General features: G+C 40.9%; 1 protein-coding gene across 3 annotated transcripts in view; it reads right to left on the bottom strand.

Annotated features, from left to right (window-relative positions):
• Positions 1-20,259, bottom strand: part of ATP8A2 (ATPase phospholipid transporting 8A2) — a 572,378-nt gene that overhangs the window by 277,847 nt on the left and 274,272 nt on the right. For all 3 annotated transcript variants that reach the window (XM_036018338.1, XM_036018340.1, XM_036018339.1), the window contains exon 25: positions 5,435-5,607. In XM_036018338.1, coding sequence (XP_035874231.1) covers positions 5,435-5,607 — 173 coding nt within the window. The remainder of the gene's footprint in view (positions 1-5,434; positions 5,608-20,259) is intronic.

The following is a 20,259-nucleotide window of genomic DNA, read 5'->3' as shown; positions in this document are numbered from 1 at the left end:
GTTCTGAATTGTTCTACAACAGGGCTTGGGAATCAGAATCCTGTCTGTTTGTGTTCTTTCAACAAAGATCTCATTCAAATGAGTGAAACTCATTCAACATTTCAGTTTTTTTCATTCAACAACCCTTTCGTTTGAATGGGTAAATTCTTTTATTCATTTGTCTGTTTTTAAGATGAAGTTCACATGACATTAACCAATGTAAAGAATAACAATTCAGTAGCATTTAGTATATCACAATGTTGTGTGATCATCACCTCTATCCAGTTCCAAAACATTTTCATCATCTCCACAAGGAAACCCTGTACCCATTAAACAGTTGCTCCCCCTGCCCTGGCTGGTGTGGCTCAGGGGATTGAGCACCAACCTGTGATCTGAAGGGTCACCGGTTTGATTCCCAGTCAGAGCACATGCCTGGGTTGTGGGCCAGGTCCCCAGTAGTGGGTGTGCAAGAGGCAACTACATATTGATGTTCCTCTCCCTCTCTTTCTCCCTCCCTTCCTCTCTCTAAAAAGAAATAAATAAAACAAAGTATTTTTTAAAATTAAAATAAATAGACAGTTGCTCCCCATTCCTTTTCCCCGTAACTCCTGGCAACCACTAATCTGCTTTCTATCTATATGTATTTGCTTATTCTACATATTTCATATGAACATAATCATATTATATGTGGTCTTATTTATACACTGGCTTCTTTCAATAGGTGTCTCTTTGAGGCTCACCCATGTTGTACCAGGTTTCAGTGTCTCTTTCATTTTTTATGACTGAATAATATTCCAGTGTATAAATATATCACATTTGTTTGTCCACTCATCTACCAGTGGGCACTTGGATTGTTTTCTCCTTTTGACTATTGTAGTTTGTGCTGCTATGAACACACACATAGAAGTGTGTGTGTGTGTATGAACACATACAAGTGTTTATTTGATTACTTGTCTTTAACGCTTGAGTATATACCTATGAGTGGAATGTCTAGGTCATAAGGTAATTCTGTATTTAACTTTTTGTGGGAAAAAAAACATATAAAGTTCTCCAAATGATTCAATGTAAATCTGGTGTTTAGAATCACTATTGTCAAAGATGGACGAGGCCACGAGAATAAATGAAATGTGCTATGAAGAAGGTAGGGATTGGGAATATTGTAGGGTCAAAGGCAAAACCTTAAAAAAAAAAACATTTAAAAGCTGCCAGAAAAAGAACCCATGAGGGAGGTGCACGACTAGGGAGAGGTGTCACAGAAATGGAGGAGAATCCAAAAAGGAACCACTGATACCAATGCCGAGGCAGAATCAAGAAGGAAATTGGGAGCCTGCTGCATATGGCAAGATGGAAGCTCTTGGAGACTTGGGGTCCTCCGGCTTCACTGAGGGCCTGCTTCTAGGAGTGGGGCTTACATGAGATGCAAAGAAGTAGGGAAGAGGCAAGTACTGTACTATGCACTTATTCATCATTTGTTCTTAAAACACAAAGACCATGTCTTGTCTCTCTATTCTCCCATGACACCTAAGGAACATACAAGGCAAGTATCAAGCCCACAGCAAAAATCTCATTGGGCCTACCCATTTATACCTCATCAAATCTGTGTCAGTGCCATTGCCAGACAGAGCAATAAAGTGCAGGTGAGTGCTGGCTGGTAACTGTTCTGTTGACCGCATTATGATCTTCTAGGATTTTAACTACATGGAAAATATTTGGGTATAACAATGTATAATTAGCAAAATTATACCATTCTAATCTCAGGAAAAATAGTTAACAAATTCTTACATTTTTCCTGTTTTTGCTGCCTAAAGTATTGTTTTAATTTAAAAGTAGTTATCCATTCTTACACATTTACCAGTCTCTGAATCAATACTGATGGGAGACAATGCGTCATGATTTCACTGAAAAATTATTTTCTGTAATAAATAATTTCTTTTATGATTAAAGAGTAACTTGTACAACTGTTACATTTTAAAGATGAAAAGTGAGAGTTATGGTCAGCTTTATGTTTGAAGCTACATATTAACTTTAACTTAAGTTTAAATTCTCAATGAATAGTAAGCACATCTGAAGTGTACGCATGCTTTTTTTTTTTAAGTGTATGTTGATTTTTTTTTTTTCAGTCTTAAGTGTGAGACCAGCCAAGAAATGTCTCCTGGAGCGGCAAAGTGCGCCATCCCAGATTCCTTTTCTCAATTAGTGCTTCTATTTTGTAGACAGTAACAGTATTTAATTTGAAATTTCCTCTTTCTGTGCCAACTCCAGTTGGAAGCCCTTCCTGTGAAGGCTTTAAGTGTACAGCTCTGTGTGACACACACAACACTCAGAGCAGCCAAAGGAAGAAGGGAAAGATGTTTTTCTTTAGTATCAAGCACCTGGCAAGAAAAGCAAATGCAGAGCCTGGAAGGCATTCCTGCCTCTCCCCTGGGAGTCCAGGCGGACTCGTTTTGATTTCCCTTTGAAAAACCTTGAGGTTAGAGCACATTTGCTCTGATTTACAGTTTACCAGACTTTTCTGTGTTGTTTCTTGTTGTTTCTGCTGCTGCTGCTGCTGCTGCTGCTTGTTTCTGCTCACTGACAAGTCAGGGTGAGGCCCCTTTACCGACGTGGCGTTTGGCAGGGAGACTGACTCCTGGTTCTGGGAGGGACACAACTCCTAGCTCTGGGTGGGACAGTGACAGCCTCGAGTGCTGAGGACTTCTCATAAGTCAGGTACCACCTATGCAGCAACTTCACAACGTAGACACAAAGAGGAAATGATGAGGAAAAAGTACCTCCCCTCCACTCTTTCTGCTCTTCCTGCCATTTGCTTGTTCCTGGGTCTAACCCGCCCCGATGGAATTATGGGAAGAAAGAACAGTGTCAGTTGCTCATACAAGAGAGCTTGTTAGACATGACACAGGGACAAAAGACAAACTGATCAAATGGATTTCAAAATTAAAGTATTTTCTGCTTCAAACATTACCATCAATAAAGTAAAAACACAACCTACAGAATGGGAGAAAATATTTGTAAATCGTATTATCTGATTAGATACTTGGATCCACATTATATAAGGGACTCTTACAACTCAATCATTAAAAAATAAACTGATTTTTGAAATGTATGACGGTTGTGAATTTCTCCAGAGAAGGAAAATGGCTAATAAGCAAAGGAAAAGATGTTCAACATCATTAACCATCAGGGAAATAAAAATCAAAACCACAGTGAACTTCCACTTCTCACCCACTGGGCTAGTCAGTTAAAGAGATGGATTTTAACAAGTGTTAGCGTGGATGGAGATAAACTGGAACACAAAAGGTGTGAACATACAGAAGTATGGCCACTTTGGGAACCAATATAACAGTTCCTCAAATGGTTAAACAGAAGGTTACAACCTGACCCAGCACTTCCTCTCCAAGGCATCTACCCAAGAGAAATGAAAACATATGTCCACACAAAAACCTTTAATGAACCTTCATAGCAACATACAATAGTCAAAAGTATAAACAATCCAAGGGTTAATCAAAATGGATAAATAACATGTGGTATATCCATGCAACGGAGTATTATTGAGCATAAAAATGAACGAAGTACTGGTACATCCCACAACCTGAATGAACCTTGAAAACATTACACTAAGTTAAAAGAAATCAATCAGAAAAGACCACATCTTATGTGGCTGCACTTATACAAAGTCATAAATAGGCAAATCTATAGAGATAAGAAATCAGACTAGTGGTTGTTTAGTTGTTGGGGCACCAGGGTTGGAGGGTGGAGGAGTGTGAGGATTGACTGATAATGGATAAGAGGGTTTTTCTTGGGGTGATTAAAATATTCCAAAACTGGTTGCAGTGATGGTTACAAAACTGTGAATATACTAAATGCTGTTGAACTATATATACACTTTGGGCGAATTGTACAGTATGTGAATTGTATCTCAACAAGTTGTTTAAAAAGAGGGAGGGAAGACATCATAAAACCAGGAGCGTGGCATTTCATATCCACATGCTCTGGTCAGTCCCTACTGTCCTGGGTCCCTCATAGCTGCACACATTCCTGACTTAAAGGAAACACAGAGTTCTCGTTCATTATCTCAAAAACATCTGAATTTGTTCCTCGCCCCTGCACATCCTACAGCCATGGGCACAAAAGCGACATGCCTTTCTATCCTGGAGGCTCCCAGAGTCAACCACTCCAGCTCTCCTGGGCCTTTGGGGGGCATGTTCCAAATTAAGAAAAGGGATGAGGACAGCAGAATAAACTGACAGAGAACTATCATTATGGGAACAGAAAGTTCAGGGTTCTGGGTGGAGGGAGTATTTGTGAGGAAATGAGAACAGATTCTTTGGTCTCACATAGGAACCAGTGGTGGGTGGGGGTCAGTGAGGAGACCTAGCAGAGACAACTCCTGAACCCAACAGTGGGCTTTCCCTCCGACTGCTGGGATCCCAAACAGGCAGTGTCATGAGAAGCGTGGGCAGAGAGAAAAGGAGGCACAGCAGGTGATGCCTTTGGGGCCTTCTAAGGCAGAAACAGCGAGGCCATCTTGTCAGTGTGACCACTGGTTGTTCTGAAGTGACCTTGCCTGAACCCACACAATACGTTCTTAAAGCGTTAATGCAGTGAGGAAGTTAAAAGCATTCTGATAACCAGCTTCTGAGAAAATATCACAGAAAACAATATTTAATAGAATATAAAAAGTGTATAAACATGACATATAAGAGCACGCACAAATGAGATTACTAATCCAATAATTTTCAGAGAGCATTTAACCCCATACCAAGTACTGTTTAAGCACAGTGCTTTCAGAACTCAAAAGCTTTCCTCTCACCTTTCAAGTTGTTTACTGAAACTTTTGGGTGGTGCCATTCAGGTCTCCAGTAGTTTCTTTATAATTCTGCCTGACTTTCAGATATCTACCAGAACTGTACCTTATACAGCTGGGAGTCAATAGGATGTGACAGGACCTACCCTAAAAACCTTCCTGATTTCATGAAAAGCCAACAAAACCTTCTGGTTGGATTGGAACACAAAAATTGCCATAGCGGGGACCCAACCAATGCTTCTTGTTGACTGAAAAGAAATACCCACTGTACATCAGAAAGAAAGGCACCAAAATCCCACAGGACTTGGAAGTGGAGCTCAGCCACCCAGAACCAAGGAACCCAGCAGATTGTAGGACCCTTCTACCTTCCCATACCAGCTTGAGACAGTTGTCCCAGTTTATCCCCCAGTGTGTCTATGACTTGAGACTCTGGTTCTTCTTTCGCCTTCTCAAAAGACAACAAACAAGACAGAAATGTAAACACCACCAACTGCCTTCCACAAAATCTGTGAATGGACAGTTAAATTCTTATTTTTGTTTTGCCTTCCTTATGCATTTGTACCTGTAGAATTCCCATGTATCAATCTTTTCTATAAACACAGGACACAGACACATCAGAATATGGGTCTCACATAGCCAGCGCAGGCCTACCTGCAGCATATGACTGCTTTGCATGACAGCGCCAAGTCTAGGAAGCTCCTTCTCACTTCAAAGGACAGTGCATACTTGAGGGTGTGGCCATCGATGATGAGGGCCATGTCGTTTTCCTTGCCCAACAAATTTCCAAGGTCTGTGCAGTGCTGAGTGATGGCTGCCCTCGTTGCCTGAAACAAAGTTGGGGGAGTAGTCACATTTTTGTGTGTTTGGTTTTAATATATCAAAACCAAAACAGAAATCAAAAGCAAGTTCTTGGAACTGAGAACATGCCCATTCTAATGTAAAATATATGTAATGTAATATATGTAATATATTTAATGTAAACAGACCTCAGCTTCGTATATTTATATATTAAAATGTCATTGGACTGCTTGTTAGGTCTGTTTCATTAAATAAAACCTCCCCATAGTGACAGTTGTGTTTGACATTTATAATAACCATCCTGGCTGCAGCTGCAGCTGATCTAGAGCATCCAAATTCCATTCTATTGGAACTTTAATTGCTAAGGTCTTTACAACTATTTTTCTCTTCCCTCCTTTATACTATTGTAATACATAGATATTCTTCTTTGTGCCCCAGAAGCTCCATATAAAATATGTGCTTTTGGGAAAATAAACATTGCTGGTTTAAATGGCAAATGTTTCTCAGTTTGCACAAGGTAATCTTTAAACCATCCAAGAGATATTAGTGTATATAAAAATAACATGAAAGATTAATTTATAAAATCTGCTGAGATCTTCAGACTAAACCATTTCTTTCTTTGGATCATCAGAGTAAGAGAAAAGCTGAGTATTTTTTTCACATTACAGAAAGTATCTAATCAAATTAAACTACCAATAACTCTTAACACATTTCTACCAGCCTAAATAAGTGCCTTGGTGCAACATCTATTATCAGATGAAATTAAAGCATAGAATCATTCTTAAGATTTTTTTTAAATGATGTTCTGATCTTCCCAGTGAATTTACGACTATGAATAGGATATCTGGTTCAAATATAAGAATGCAATTTTTGGCTTATAATAAAAAATCTGGTTTAAGTTAATCAGGGAAGCACTACAGTCTGCTGAAATTATTTTGTCTGGACAACTATCCTTTGACTACTAAGTTACATATACATGTAATTTATCATATAATGACATAAATTACAGTCAAAGAAATAAGCTGAATGAACAGAAATCCTCCTACCCCTTATTAAACTGAGGATCAGCTACCATCATGAAGTAAGAAACAGACTGTATTGTCTTTCTGCTCAGTTTTCATGCTCAGCAAGAGACGCTTGGCAACATCAGAAAGGTGTACATAAGGCACGACTGCATCTAGAACCATTGTTCTGTAGTCAGATAGCCTGGGGTCTAGTCCCAACTCTCCACTTATTACCTCTGTGACCTTGGGCAACATATATAACCTCTTTAAATTATAATTTTCTTATACAAAAAATGGAGCTAAGAAAATTTATTCAACAGCCCTTTTCTTGTTAACAGATGAGCTCTACCATGTAATCTACATAACACTGGGCTTGGCACACAGTGTGCACTCAACGCTCATTCTTCCTCCACTGCTACTTATTCATTACGGATTTCCTGTATCAAGGGTACATCATTGACAAAGCCTCATTTGTCAATGTAATAACGGAATAACTGATAGAATAGTGTTCTGAGAATAAAAGTTAAATTGACTTTTACTAAAAATAAAAATACAGGAAACTTTATACTTCATATTTTTAATTGAGTAATTCTGAATCTCAAGCAAACGACCTATGTTAACCTTACCTTTGCCAACAGCCTGACCTTTAGAATTTGCATAGAGAGAAGAAACTCCACCCACTTGGGGAAATCCCAGCTCGGCAACCGGGCTGTGTCCACCAGGGAACTCAGACAAGTCTGGGCAATTCTGGAGGGTGTGCCTGCCAGGGGTCAATGTGCGGCAGAGAGAAGATCCTCCTGGGAAATCGGGATGAGTTGAGGTATACAGTTTTGGTCATCGGAAGTGTCAATGCTGTCTTGGGGGCAGAGGCTACCAGTGGCTTTATTCCTACTGGCCTCCTCACCTACTTTTGAAGGAAAAGGCTGAAGAATACAAATCTGAGATGTGGTAGTCACTGCCTGTGGCTTTGTTTAAAGGGGGGCATAGTACCCATGGAGCTATGTAGAGACCGTAATATTATGAAGGGTACTTTCTCTAATTGGGTTATTTCTGGGGCATGCGTGAGGACACACTGGACACCGAAGGCGCATCTCCCTCAGTTGGAGGAGTTTGGGCAGCTGAGCACCCATCAGTGCTCAAGACCTGGGGCATGAGCAAGGAGGGTGCCACTGAAATGAGCCTGAACACTGGGAACACAAATAGCAGAAATGTGGCAACAGAAAACGATGTTCCTGTGACATTCGCCATCTCTCAAAATAATTGTATGGGAAGGGTCTGAAAGGCAGAAGTTTTAACAGCGGCAGGTGGGGACAGAGAGGGTGTGTGTCCAGCACACATTGGTATCTGGCAGGCATACCCTCCAGAGAGGCTCTCTTCCTGAGAATCTCTTCCTATGCCACAGCCCGCCATGACCTGGGAAACAGGTGACACTGAGTTGAAGTGCTTTCAAGGTGAACCATGAAAAATGCTATGGATTGCATGTTTGTATCCCTTCCAAAGTTCATACTGAAAGCCCAAACCCCAGTGTGAGAATATGTGGAGGTGGGCGTCTCTGGGAGGTGATTGCTCCATGAGGGTGGAGACCTCAGGATCCGATTATTGCTCTTTAAGAAAGATAGGAGATCTTCTCCCCTCTCTTCCTTTCCCCACTCTACTTTTTTAAAAAAAATTTAGTGTAAGAGCTTTTACTATTTTTTAAGAGTTTATTTATTTGTATTTAGAGAGAGGGGAAGGGAAGGAGAGAGAGGGAGAGAAACATCAATGTGTGGTTGCCCCCTGCTGGGGACCTGGCCCAAAACCCAGGCATGTGCCCTGACTGGGAATCGAACCGCCCACCTTTTGATTCACAGGCTGGTGCTCAATCCACTGAGCTACACAAGCCAGGGTCCCACTCTACTTTTATCTCCCCCTCCAGACACATGAGGGCATGAGTCAAACCCATTATAGTCAGCCAACCAAGATACAGTTATCAGTTACCAGAGTACCTCCTGTGCTCCCGTGGCAATAAAAATAAATAAATATTCCAATACCAAGAACACATTTTCTATGTTATCTGCCCCCATAAATATTACAATACACATAATTAAAAATAAAATAAAGAAAACCTAACATTTTGCTTATGGGTGGATCCTAGATATCACCACCATCATGTCCTAGTCTCCTTTGGCTCATTTTAGTGGTTGGCTATTACACTAAATTGTAAATTCCATGAAGGCAGAAACTCCCTTGGCCTCTAATCATGCTAATGCATGGTAGGTGCACAATTAATAAGCTGACTTCATAATGAAGTGACATGTCTAAGCTATTATTTTAAACATGCATTGTATTATTTCTAAGACATCATTTATGGGTCTTGGAGGCAGGTATTCGACCTCCTGGTACACTTTGCATTACAATTTCATTAAAAATATTTGGCTCTTGGTCTTTCTTACTCCTTGTCTCCTGGGTTGTTTTTTTTTTTCAACTTTTCCTGCTCCTAATCTCCCCTCTCACCTATTTTCCATTTGTTCTTCCCTCTCTTTAGCTGCTCAGAATCACACCTTTGTCTTTGAAATTGAAAACCTTTCCTACTGCTAAAACTTCTCCAGACCCATCCTTCTAATGCCTTGTCTGCAGTCTCTACTTTGGTTTTAATTCCCATGCTTTCAATGCCCACTCAGCAATAATCTTTGATCAAACCCAGACTAGCTGGGTTCACCACACACGTGTGGCAGAATATAGGTCCCTTCTGTGTAGTTCTCAAGCAGGCCAATTGAAGGTATTACTATCACAAACAGTTCCTTATTCTCAAATGGACTATGATTCAAAAGTCTATTTGTAAGTTAGTTATTGGGCACTTAGAATCCATTTTCCCAAAGGGACGATGTTACAAATTGCGGTTGGATCCCAGAGCTTGTTAATGCCTATTTAGCTTAGTCGCTAAAATTATACTGCAGTCTCTTATTTTAATAAAAACCCAATTACTACAAGTTACAATGGACTTAGCTGTTATGAGGGGCGCAGGGAGTTGGGGCTGGGGGTTTCATTCCCAGAAGATATGAAACAGTCCAAAATCTTTCATTACAATTTGCCTTTTAGGCATAATATTAAAATATATATTTCCAGCTTTGCATGCATGCTCAACAATTTTACTTTCCTTCGCAATTAAAAACACACACAATTTAGTGCCAAAAGTGAGTGGCTGTGACTATAGGCTGGCCCCTTGGCCATGCCAACGGCTCACCTTTTTCCCACTTGCACTGTATGTATTGTGAACCCACACTTCTTATCATTAAGGTTAGCACTTGCTTTTCCATTTTCCACTTTTAAAATATAGTGATCTAAGCATCATATACAGTGCTGTCCTGTGATCTCAGGAGATGGTTGTCCATCTGCTGACTAAGATGAGGTTCATAGGTTGGGCCCTGAAGTGAAGGTGAAGTGCAGCCTGCCCAACTCATGAGCAGATGGGATCTGAAAAGCGATTGGTTCTGTTCACCGCTTTTTGGGTTTAATAAACAAACCAGGAAAAATGACGGTTTCTGGAACATGGATGCATTTCTATCAACATGCAAACAGCAGGAATCTTTCCTCAAAATTAAATAGTTGCAGCACCACTGAAATTCGCTAAGGCAGGTAACCCTCTCCCCCTCTGTGAGCTTGGCAGCGTCTTGAGGAATTTCTTAGACACCATGGTAGCAGCAGCTGCCTGGGCCCTCACTTTGATGTTCTACAAATTCCAATGGGCTCAGAGCTGATGATGCTGAAAACCGGATGGTTCAAGTTTCAGGACCAGCAATTGAACCAAATCATGCTTAGCCTTCAAGTCGAAGAGTAAACTCCCTTCTCCTGAATTAACCTTGGGCTATGAGTATCTAGTGGTAATGCTCATCACCAAGACCCCAGGTTCAGAATAGTTTTGTTTTTCCCATTCCATTTGTGGTTGGATCCTTTCTTACCACCACACTCTCCCATCCTTTGGATCATCCCCACTGCCCAGCATCTCACACCAGGTACGGCTGCATTCACCACATTCCCGCCTCTTTCATTTTTTCCCCCTATCGTTTTCATTTCCAGTATAATCACGTTTCTTTCTTGACAACATTAAGACTCTCAAAACTTTGGCATTTATGAACCTTAATGGGTATAACTGTTTGTGAAACTTAAGACAAAGAACAAATCAGCAAAACCATTACAGGCTAATAATAAACATCAAGGCTAAAATCAACATATGTAATTATATATGGTCTCTACTGCCAGCTGCTGGTGCCAGCAGAGCCAGTGGCCTTTTGCTCTGGATGCTGATGCTGATTTAGAGATATCTATAGATATTTAGAGTTCATTAGTAGACCAGAGAAATCTCTGTAAAATATGCAACATTTCAAGGATTTCCTATAATACTAATCATTTCCAGGCAGATGACTTGATATCTCACGGGCATTAAGCAAACATTCTCAGGAGACAATGTGGCCTCTTGCTTACAAGCATGCAGGCACCTTCCTGGCCCCCTCAGGTCACCTCTCACCTCCACCTCCACCAGGCATTTCTCTGACCTGCCTATCTCTACTTCACTCAAAATATTTCAGTTTCCAATAAAAAAAAATCTCATCTTCTCACAATGAAACAACTCCTAATTTACTGAATTCACACCAGCATGTAAGCTTCTACAGAAGTTTTCTTTGTTTCTTTTGGTTTCAGTTAATCAGCTCCTGAATTATAATTCACATAAAGTTGAGTCATTTTAAGTGTACAATTCAATGAGTTTTGCCAAAGGTATACAGTCATGTAATCTCTTCCACATTCAAGATACAAAACATTTCCATCACCCAAAAGCGTTCCCTCCTGCTGTGCTACCTCCTGCCGTGCTGTAGGCAATCCCCACCCCCTCACAATCACCATCTACTTCTATCACTATAGCTTTGTCCTTTCTAGAATGCCATATAAAAAGAAGCACATTTATAGTCCTTTATGTCTGGCCTATTCATTCAGACTAACACTTTGAGATTTTTCCAGTGCTGCTGCATGCATCAATGGTTTATTCCTTTTTGTTTCTGAGTAGTATTCCAATCTATGAGCATACCAAAATTTGTTTATCCATTCACCTGTTAGTACACATTTGTCTTGTTTCCAGTTTTAGGATACCGTGAATAATTCTCCTGTAAATATTTGTACCATAGTCTTTGTGTGGACATATGTTTTTATTTCTCTTGAGTAGATACATAAAATTAAAACTACTCCATCATATCATCTACTCAGATACATAGAGAGCAAGTATATGCTTGACTGCATAGAAACGATGAGACTACTTTCCAAAGTAGTTGCATCATGCCTTATTCTCACCAGTCCTGTCTGAGAGTTCTAGCTACTCCTGTCCTTGCCAACACTTGTATCATCAGTATTTTATATTTTAGCCATTCGAATGGATCTGTAGTGTTAGATTTAGTAGTTCTAATTTGCATTTCCAAATGACTAATATCTTTTAATGCTTCATAAAGTAAATTTGAATTTGTTTGTTGGGATTTCAAGACATACAACTAAGTGAAGTGGAATAATTCCAGTGGTACACAGGGGACATTTCAGTGTCGGGTAGTCACACCTGCTGACAGAGGCTAGCCCCCAGAACCTCTCTTCAGGGAGGCTGGGATACCTTATTTTTCAGTTTCTTCTTTTTACATCTCACACCTCTAGAAGATCTACATTTTCCTGAAAAGGAGTCTAAGGTAATACCAGAAAAGAGTTTCAGGAAGTGGATGAATGAAAGATACTATGCAGCTGCTGCTAATAAATAAGTATCATTTATAAAAAAGAAACTATTTTTGTTCACTTAGGCTTCAGAGCCTACAAAGTTTGAAAACGATAAATCACCACTACTTATTGAAAAAAAATTGACTAACAGTTGTGGCAGAGCTGAAATCATTGATGTTAAAAATTTCCTTGAAAATAGTACACTTTTTACTTCTCAAAGAATATCAAGTGTAAACCTAATGTGCTTGATTTATTTTCTTTCAAAAGACTAGATTTTGATTTTAGTACTAGGAATCATTTTACATGCTAAACAAATATATTCTTGAACAGCTGTGAAGAATAAGATCTCAAAAAGTTAATATGCCTAAAGAAGTATTTGCTATTTGAACCTTGACTATGAATCCTTTTTGCAACGTTTTAGACTGTGGAATTCTTCTTACAGTAGATAACCCTTTAGTATAAGAGATGATTTCAAAGTTCGATGCTCCTTCAGGAAGAGTGTGAAATCAGCATTTGTAAGCAACCATTCAGCTGTGTGTAAAACAACCCTCTATAATCCCATGGAGCAGTTGCTTGTCACACATTCATCCAATCTGAGTCCCTGAAAGTCACTGTATACTTTGGGGACCCAACAAATCACTGCCACACTTAATATCATCACATCAACTAGTGATAATTTTACTCTGAACATGACGACCTTAGCTTAATTAACTTCCTGATTTTCAGAGATTTAAATTTTAAACTTTTATTAACATATCAAAGATTTAGGCATTGCATTTACTATTTTTAAAGTCTTCTTGATTCTTGAAGGAATTATAAAGTGTCCAAACCAAACACAATGGTAAATTTAGAAAGAAACTACAGTGGAAAATAATTTCTAGACAAAGTTTGCAGAGTTTTTAATGAGCTATATATGTGATTAAGTCATATGTCAGGTAAGCGTTAGTGAAGAAACACAGGATGCTATGAATCTCACACAAAAAGATAAAATAGGAATTGTAAACTAAAGATCTATATTTGCTTCAGTGATAAATGTTAGTAGCTGTTATGTCATCATGGGAAGCCACCATAAGAAGCACAAAATCATTTCAACTCTTAAGCTACTTATTTGCTATATGACTAAACCAGTTTCTCAAAAACATATGCTAACTTTTTAAGTAAACCTTACAGATGCCATGTAAGAAAATGAACATAATCTTAAGTAGTTAATTTTCTGACCTTGAGGATTTAAACTTTTCATTTTAACATTTTGATAATACAGCCACTGCATTTACTACTTCTAAAGTCTTCTTGACTCTGAGTGGAATTTCAGTGCACCCAGATCGTGTGTAGACTTGTTCAAACAAGAAAAATGGTAAGAAATTTCTGAAAGAGAAATAGTGAAGACAGATCTTAAACAAAAAATTCCAAATGCATGTGTGGCAGCTGCAGGCTGTGCAAACAGGCAGTGAGGGCTGGAGCCACGTGAAGAAAACAGGATCGTGGGTTCACATCAAGCACCTACTAAAGCAAAAGCTTGGACACAAAGGGCTGGGACTGGCTGTCACTCACAGGCTCCCAGGCTGCAGCTGAGTGACCACAGGTCTGGTTCTAAAAAGAGCTGATCAGTGGATCTTTTTAATATTCTTTGAATGAGTAGAGTTGGGGGTTGGGGGGTACAGAGAGAATTATGTAAGAGGAAAGAACAGCTGTATACAAATTCTCTGCTTTTTAAGGAAAATGCCTCTTGTTTCCATGGGACGCTGTTCATACTTAAAACTAGGAATACTTTCCAAATGTAGTCTCCAATTGGTGAAGTCAGTGGCATACTCTATTTTACATGATTTTGAAAATAAGTAAAATCAAATAAGTAAGTAAAAATATAGAAAAAGACTCATTTCTACTGGGAACCTTCACATTGATGATGGAGGGGGAAATCTTATTACATTCACCTGGCCAGAGGCTCCCCCAGCTGTACGAACCTATAACCAACCAGCGGTAGGTGAGGGTGGGCTCTGGGGAAGACGGAGACTCTCCTCACCATTCTCTTCTCTACGCAGACTGGTTAGGGGTCAAAGTAGTAGAGAACAGAAATGGAAATGAAAAGCAAAAAACCAAAAACCTTTAATTAACCTTTAGCTATGAGGGGCCTATTACATGCATAAGCTTCCAGAGTCAGAGAGGCCTGGAGAGAAAGGAAGAGCAGTAGCTTCGATGGCACAGAACAGCCAAAGATTACCTCGTGTCTGGCACGTTCAGACAGTGAATAATAGAGGCCTGGGAGGCCTGGTGAACCCCACACACAAATTAGAAAAATGCTGGGGTGGGGAGTCCCGCAGGCCACGAGGAATTTTTTGCAGGTCCTCCCAGGGCCTACCGGAAGCCAGCAAAGCCAGCTTCTGTGTATAAAAATACCACACTCAGATATTCATCTGTGCAAGATCACCCATCAACAGCATGGAAGATAGATGAGAATAAGGACACAGGTAGCCAGGGCGTCCTCGATGGTGAGAGTCTAACCTGTGGCTGAGATAAAAGAGACAAAACCAAAAACTACATTTAAGAAAAAGAACACACAGTGCTTGGTGAATGGTCAGGGGCTGGGAGAGGAATGAGAATAAGTTGTGAGCTTCCAGCCAGGTAGAAAAGCCAGACCAACCACTGGGAAAGGGTACAGGAGGACTGGGGGAGGGGTGGGTAACATGTGACTGGGGGTCAGAAGGCACTGAATTTTGACTTTGTAGAGCAAGAGTTGGCTCTTTGATTTAAGAGCAACCTACTGTTCCCTGCATGACTGTGGAGGGAAGGCCTACTGGGATGGTGGGCATTAGGGAGCCTCTCCAACGTGGGACCACCCAGTGCTGCTGTCTAGGGAGCCTGCTACTCAAAAGTCACTCCGACCACTGTGCCCCCGGAAGGTCTGCAGAGCTCCGCCTGAACATCCGGCAGCCATCACTTGTTCTCTGTGGGTCACATAACCTTTCAATCAGTGTTGGTGGAAGAATGGAGAAAGAAACCACTTGGGGAGTTTCCTCACCACTCCTTCTGGGTGAAAAAAGCAAACAAACAAATCACTCAGCATACAGCAGGTGCTGAGAAAATGCCTGCCATCCCTTGTCTGGGGAATATTTGCTGCTTCCTGAACTTCTGACCTGGCCAGAACAATTGCTCACTGTGCACTGTGAATCCCCTCTTCTCTGCTTCTGCTAGTCCCTTCTACAGATCCTTGCATTTGCACTGTGACAATGGCCTTTTATTAAAAAGTTTAAAACTATTTGAGACATTAACTTGGTGGATCTTTCACACATTCAGTAAGTAACTGAAGAACATGGACTGTGAGGACATATTCATGCACAAAAATTCAAAGGCCCACTCTCAAGGAGCACACATTAGTGAGGGGGCAAGTATTAAACAAACAGGTACCAGACGCATGTCATGAGTGCTCTGCAGGAAAATCAAATAGGATGTACGAAGCAGAAGTCCACCAGAAACTGGACATGAGGGGCCTCAGTCCAAAAAACTGAGCCTAATTTATGGGCAGAAGTCTAACAGTTTATGCTTCACTAGACCAGTTTCCAACAGCAGATTTGAGTGGCCAGGAAATATCAGTCAGTTGATTTTAGGTTATTTATTCCACACTTAAAAAACAGGTTTTTTAGCCAGAATTAAAAACAAGGTAATTTCACATGAAAACTCTGATACCTAGTATCTCTTAAAAACTCACACTGTCTGAGAATCCTGGGCCCGTGCTCCCACATGGCCACAGCCAGCCCCACTGACAAGCACACGCAGCGCTCTGCAGCCGGCCCAGCGCCTTGGTTCCAAGACTAGGAGACCACGCGTCGCTGGTTACTGGACACGTGTGCTTTGTTTCTCTGACCTACCTCTCCGTTAACAGTGCGAATAAAAATCACTAGGGCGGGACACATCTCCCTGGTCTGGGGACACAGACCTGCTTGAAGCATTGCCGCCATGTTCCTGGCCCTGCAGACCTGTGCCGCAACCCTCACCTCGGTGAGCACTGGTTCCTTCATTTCTGACGGGACACAGCTCGCACAGAAACGGGCCCCCACGAGGGCTCAGGGTTGCTGCAGGCTGTTTCTAACACAGGGTCGTGCCAGGTGCTTTTTTCCACCTAGTTGACGAAGGTTCAGCCCCTAAAATTAAACTAGTCATTTTGAGAGAACCTACACATTCCTAGATTTAAAACCCGAAATGTATCCAGAGGAATGAGGATTTCCTGAAGTTTCTTAAATTGCTTTCTGCAGAGATTTAACCTTTAATCTAATGCACACACACACAATTTTCCAGATGGCTAGCATTTCTATAGGGAAATACAAAGTGTCAGCTTCACTGTTTAAAATGTTGAATAAGATAACATATTGGATGGAGTTAGTAACTTCTAATGTGCCTATGAGGACTTCCTTCTTCATACATACATTTTTGGGCTCCCAAGTCCCAGTACTAAATGCCTGAGAGAACAGACGAAAAGTTACTCTGAGGGAAAAAGTGTGTGTGTGTGTGTGTGTGTGTGTGTATAGATGTATATATATGATTTAAAAATGAAAAATATATAAAATATTTATTTATACACTATATAAATATAATTTTTATATAATATATAACAGAAGCCACTTTTATAAACCTTAAGAAATTAAACTCAACCCAACAGACACTGTGCTGTAACATGTAGGTGACATTCAAGGCACTGGGGCTATAAAGACAGAAACCCCACTCCTCCTGCCTTAGAGGAGGTAACTTTCCAGCAGGGACACAGGAATTAAAAACAAAACAGATTAAGTGCTATTGCAGAGGGCTATGAAACAAAGAATTATAATGTAAATTAAAGAGAAATAGATTCTATCAGAGGAGAGGTAAGGAGCAGGAGAAAACTACTAAAAACAATAGAGATTAGTTTATAATTGTCAGCCTCTAAAGGGAAGTAACAGAGGAAAACTGGAGATGGGAACCGCAGCAACGATTAGGTATGGGCGCTCCAGCACAGCAAAGAGCTCTGCAAAGGAACTGCAGCTTGACACTTGTCCTCACCTGCCGGGGCACCTGTGGGAAGAACAACTAGAAATCTGAGGCAAAGCTAGGCTTGGGGCAAGGGGGAAAGATCCTTGGTTAGGGAAGCTGAGTTTCTGAATCCTATAAGAAAAATGATTCAGGTCTCAGTCCAAGGGCCTTTCCTATGCATACCCTTGGGGATTTCAGCTGGTCTTATGACAGACTCTCAAATTTATATCTGCAGCTAGGACCTCTGCCCCCAGACCCAGACCCACATATCCAACAGCCTAACTTGGTGTCTGCGCTTGGTCGTCCAGTGAGGCAGCCAAACACAGCACGTCCACACTGAGCTCCGGATTCCTCCTGCCCAAGCCCACACTTCCTGCATTAAATTGTTATTTACATACTACACAAATATAATCTATATGTACAATATATAACAGAAGAATATACAACATAACAACATATGAAACGCCAACAGCCAGGACACCAAAGTGAATGCTTTCCTCCCTTTACTTCATTACACCTCTCTTCTTCCAGGTCTCAAGCCAAAAATACTGGGGTCACTTATATTCCTTTTTGGCACATTCCACATAATCAATCCATCAGCAAACAATGTCATTTGTGCCTTTGACATCCTCAAGAACCTGGCTACATCCCACCATGTGCCTCCCCTGAACCCCCTCCTCTATTCTCAACATGACAGAGACCTAGTAACACATAAGGCAACTCCTGTCACTCTGTTTCATCCTCCAAAGCTTTTGTCCTTTGTCCAAGAAAGAACCGAGAGCCATCCCAGGGCCAGTAGTAGGGCCGCACCCTCTGACCTCGGCTCCTGCCACGGTACTCGTTGACACGGTGGTGTTCCTCTAAGTCTAGTCCTCTCCCAGATCTCCAGGGGCTCAACCCCTCTTCTTGAAGTCACTTTCTCCTTCTGAGCGACCCCTATTTCAAATCACACTCACCCATGCTCCTTATTTCCCTTTCCTGCTTTATTTCCCTCAGGGCACTTATCAGCTTCAACCTTCTCTATCTTTCACATCTACGTTTTGCGTACCGTCTGCTCTCCCTACTAGATTATGAACTCCTGGGGACCAGGCATTTTGTGGCTGACTCTTTCACTGTTGTCTCTTTAGGCTCAAGACAGGACCTGGCCCACAGAATATATTCAAATCTTTACTGAATGCAAGAATGGCTTACAAGCAGTAGCAGTGGGAAGCTGGGAGACAAGTTCAGAGACTCTGCCAATAGCCACCTATGTGAAGCCAGTACTGAAGACTTCCAGGAGTAGAATGTACAGGGTTTGCTAACAATGTGAGGGCCACGGGAGGGGGCTGTTAACTTAACAACAGCTTAACAACCTTCACGGAGATGGAAAAGTCCAGATGGATAAGGGAGTAGGGGGAGGAGGAGGAAGGGTACCTGTGAGGAGTTCGGTTTTTGAGCCTGTTAATTAAATGAGGTACATTAATATATCTTTCTTAGACACAGTTCAAAGCCTAATAAACTCCTCCAAGACAATTTTTAAAGGTTTCAGTTATTTCTAAATGTAGTCAGTCCAAGGACTCACAGGGCTCAGATTCACTAGGTATATAGGCTACAGGTTAGAGTCCACCCTCCAGAACAAAAGAAAAATTACAAACACCAGAAATTTGTGGGAAATGATGATTTGCAGAAGACCAGAGAGTCCCTAGTGCTTGAAACTATGTGGAGAATAAAACAGAGAAGAGGCTCTGTTCTCCAGACTTTCAGTTAATAGGCTCTAAATCCAGCACAGATTTGACCTTTGCTTTAAATAGATTTTCTTGGAGAGAAGGGAAGAAAACATTGATTCATCCGAGACTCCTGAACGACCTACTGTTCACATTGCTTGAAATAAAGTCTGCTTTAAATCAGAATTCTTGAGACACAGAAATAAATATACCAAGAAGTTTCTAATTCTATGCTTTCACCAACTGATTATTTTCATTCACAACAGTGGACGAACTCGATATGGCCTTTCCAGAAGGCCCATGACCACAGAGCAGAGCGCACGGAGGAATCAATCACATCAATGCCATCCCGGCTCAGACTTCAGCTTGTCTCACGATCAACACTGTCGATGAAACAAATAAGAGAAGTATGTGAAATAGAGATGACTTTTCAGGGGTTTCCAAGTGTTAATTTAGCAACATTGGAGGAATTAAGGAAAAGCTAGGAGCAGAAATGTTTCCAGTAGGATCGGAAAAGGTTAAACCAGAATCATTCAATACCAGGATTGTTCACTTGGTAAATGGAAACACACAGGCTTCCACTCTGCTAAACTCAGTCATGAAGATCAATGTCACACGGAGGGAGATTTGACCTTGGGTGGTAAACACACAATGCCATCTACAGGGGATGCATTATATAATTGTACATTTGAAACCTATATAATTTTATCAACTAATGTCACCACAATAAATAAAACTAGATCAATGTCACAAATATGAGACTAACAAGGCAGTTTATATATTCTTATTTTATTCTTTAACAGTTTTGATGCCTCTCAAGAATCTTGAGTGTTTCATTGTTTATTTAATACTGTTGTCAGAAGACAGTTGACAGAGACAGAGACCTGAATCAAACAGAAATCTGCCTTACTATTTGCTTCTGTTTGGGAAAGAATTTGAAAATGTGCTTTTGGTACCATGTAGATAAATGACCTCAGGGCACCAGGCAGGTACTGAAGGTACGACTGCAACATTAAGGAGTGGGGGTGTCTGCGGCCAGCTGGAAAGTGCCTGCCCCAACCTACCAGTATCTATAGTGCCATCCAAACAAAGCACCACCGCAGGCTGAACTTGGCCCACTGACCATCAATCTGCCACAATTTTCGAGCATAATCAGAGACTCATAATAAAAAAAAAGGAAATGATGATTCATATGGTGTTTCTCCAGTGCTGTGAGCAACAAACACTCCACCATGCTTTCACAGAAGCC

This window comes from Phyllostomus discolor, chromosome 2 (genome assembly GCF_004126475.2).
Source record: "Phyllostomus discolor isolate MPI-MPIP mPhyDis1 chromosome 2, mPhyDis1.pri.v3, whole genome shotgun sequence".
In the NCBI taxonomy this organism is placed as follows: domain Eukaryota; kingdom Metazoa; phylum Chordata; class Mammalia; order Chiroptera; family Phyllostomidae; genus Phyllostomus; species Phyllostomus discolor.
This window is presented reverse-complemented; position numbering and strand designations above follow the sequence as displayed.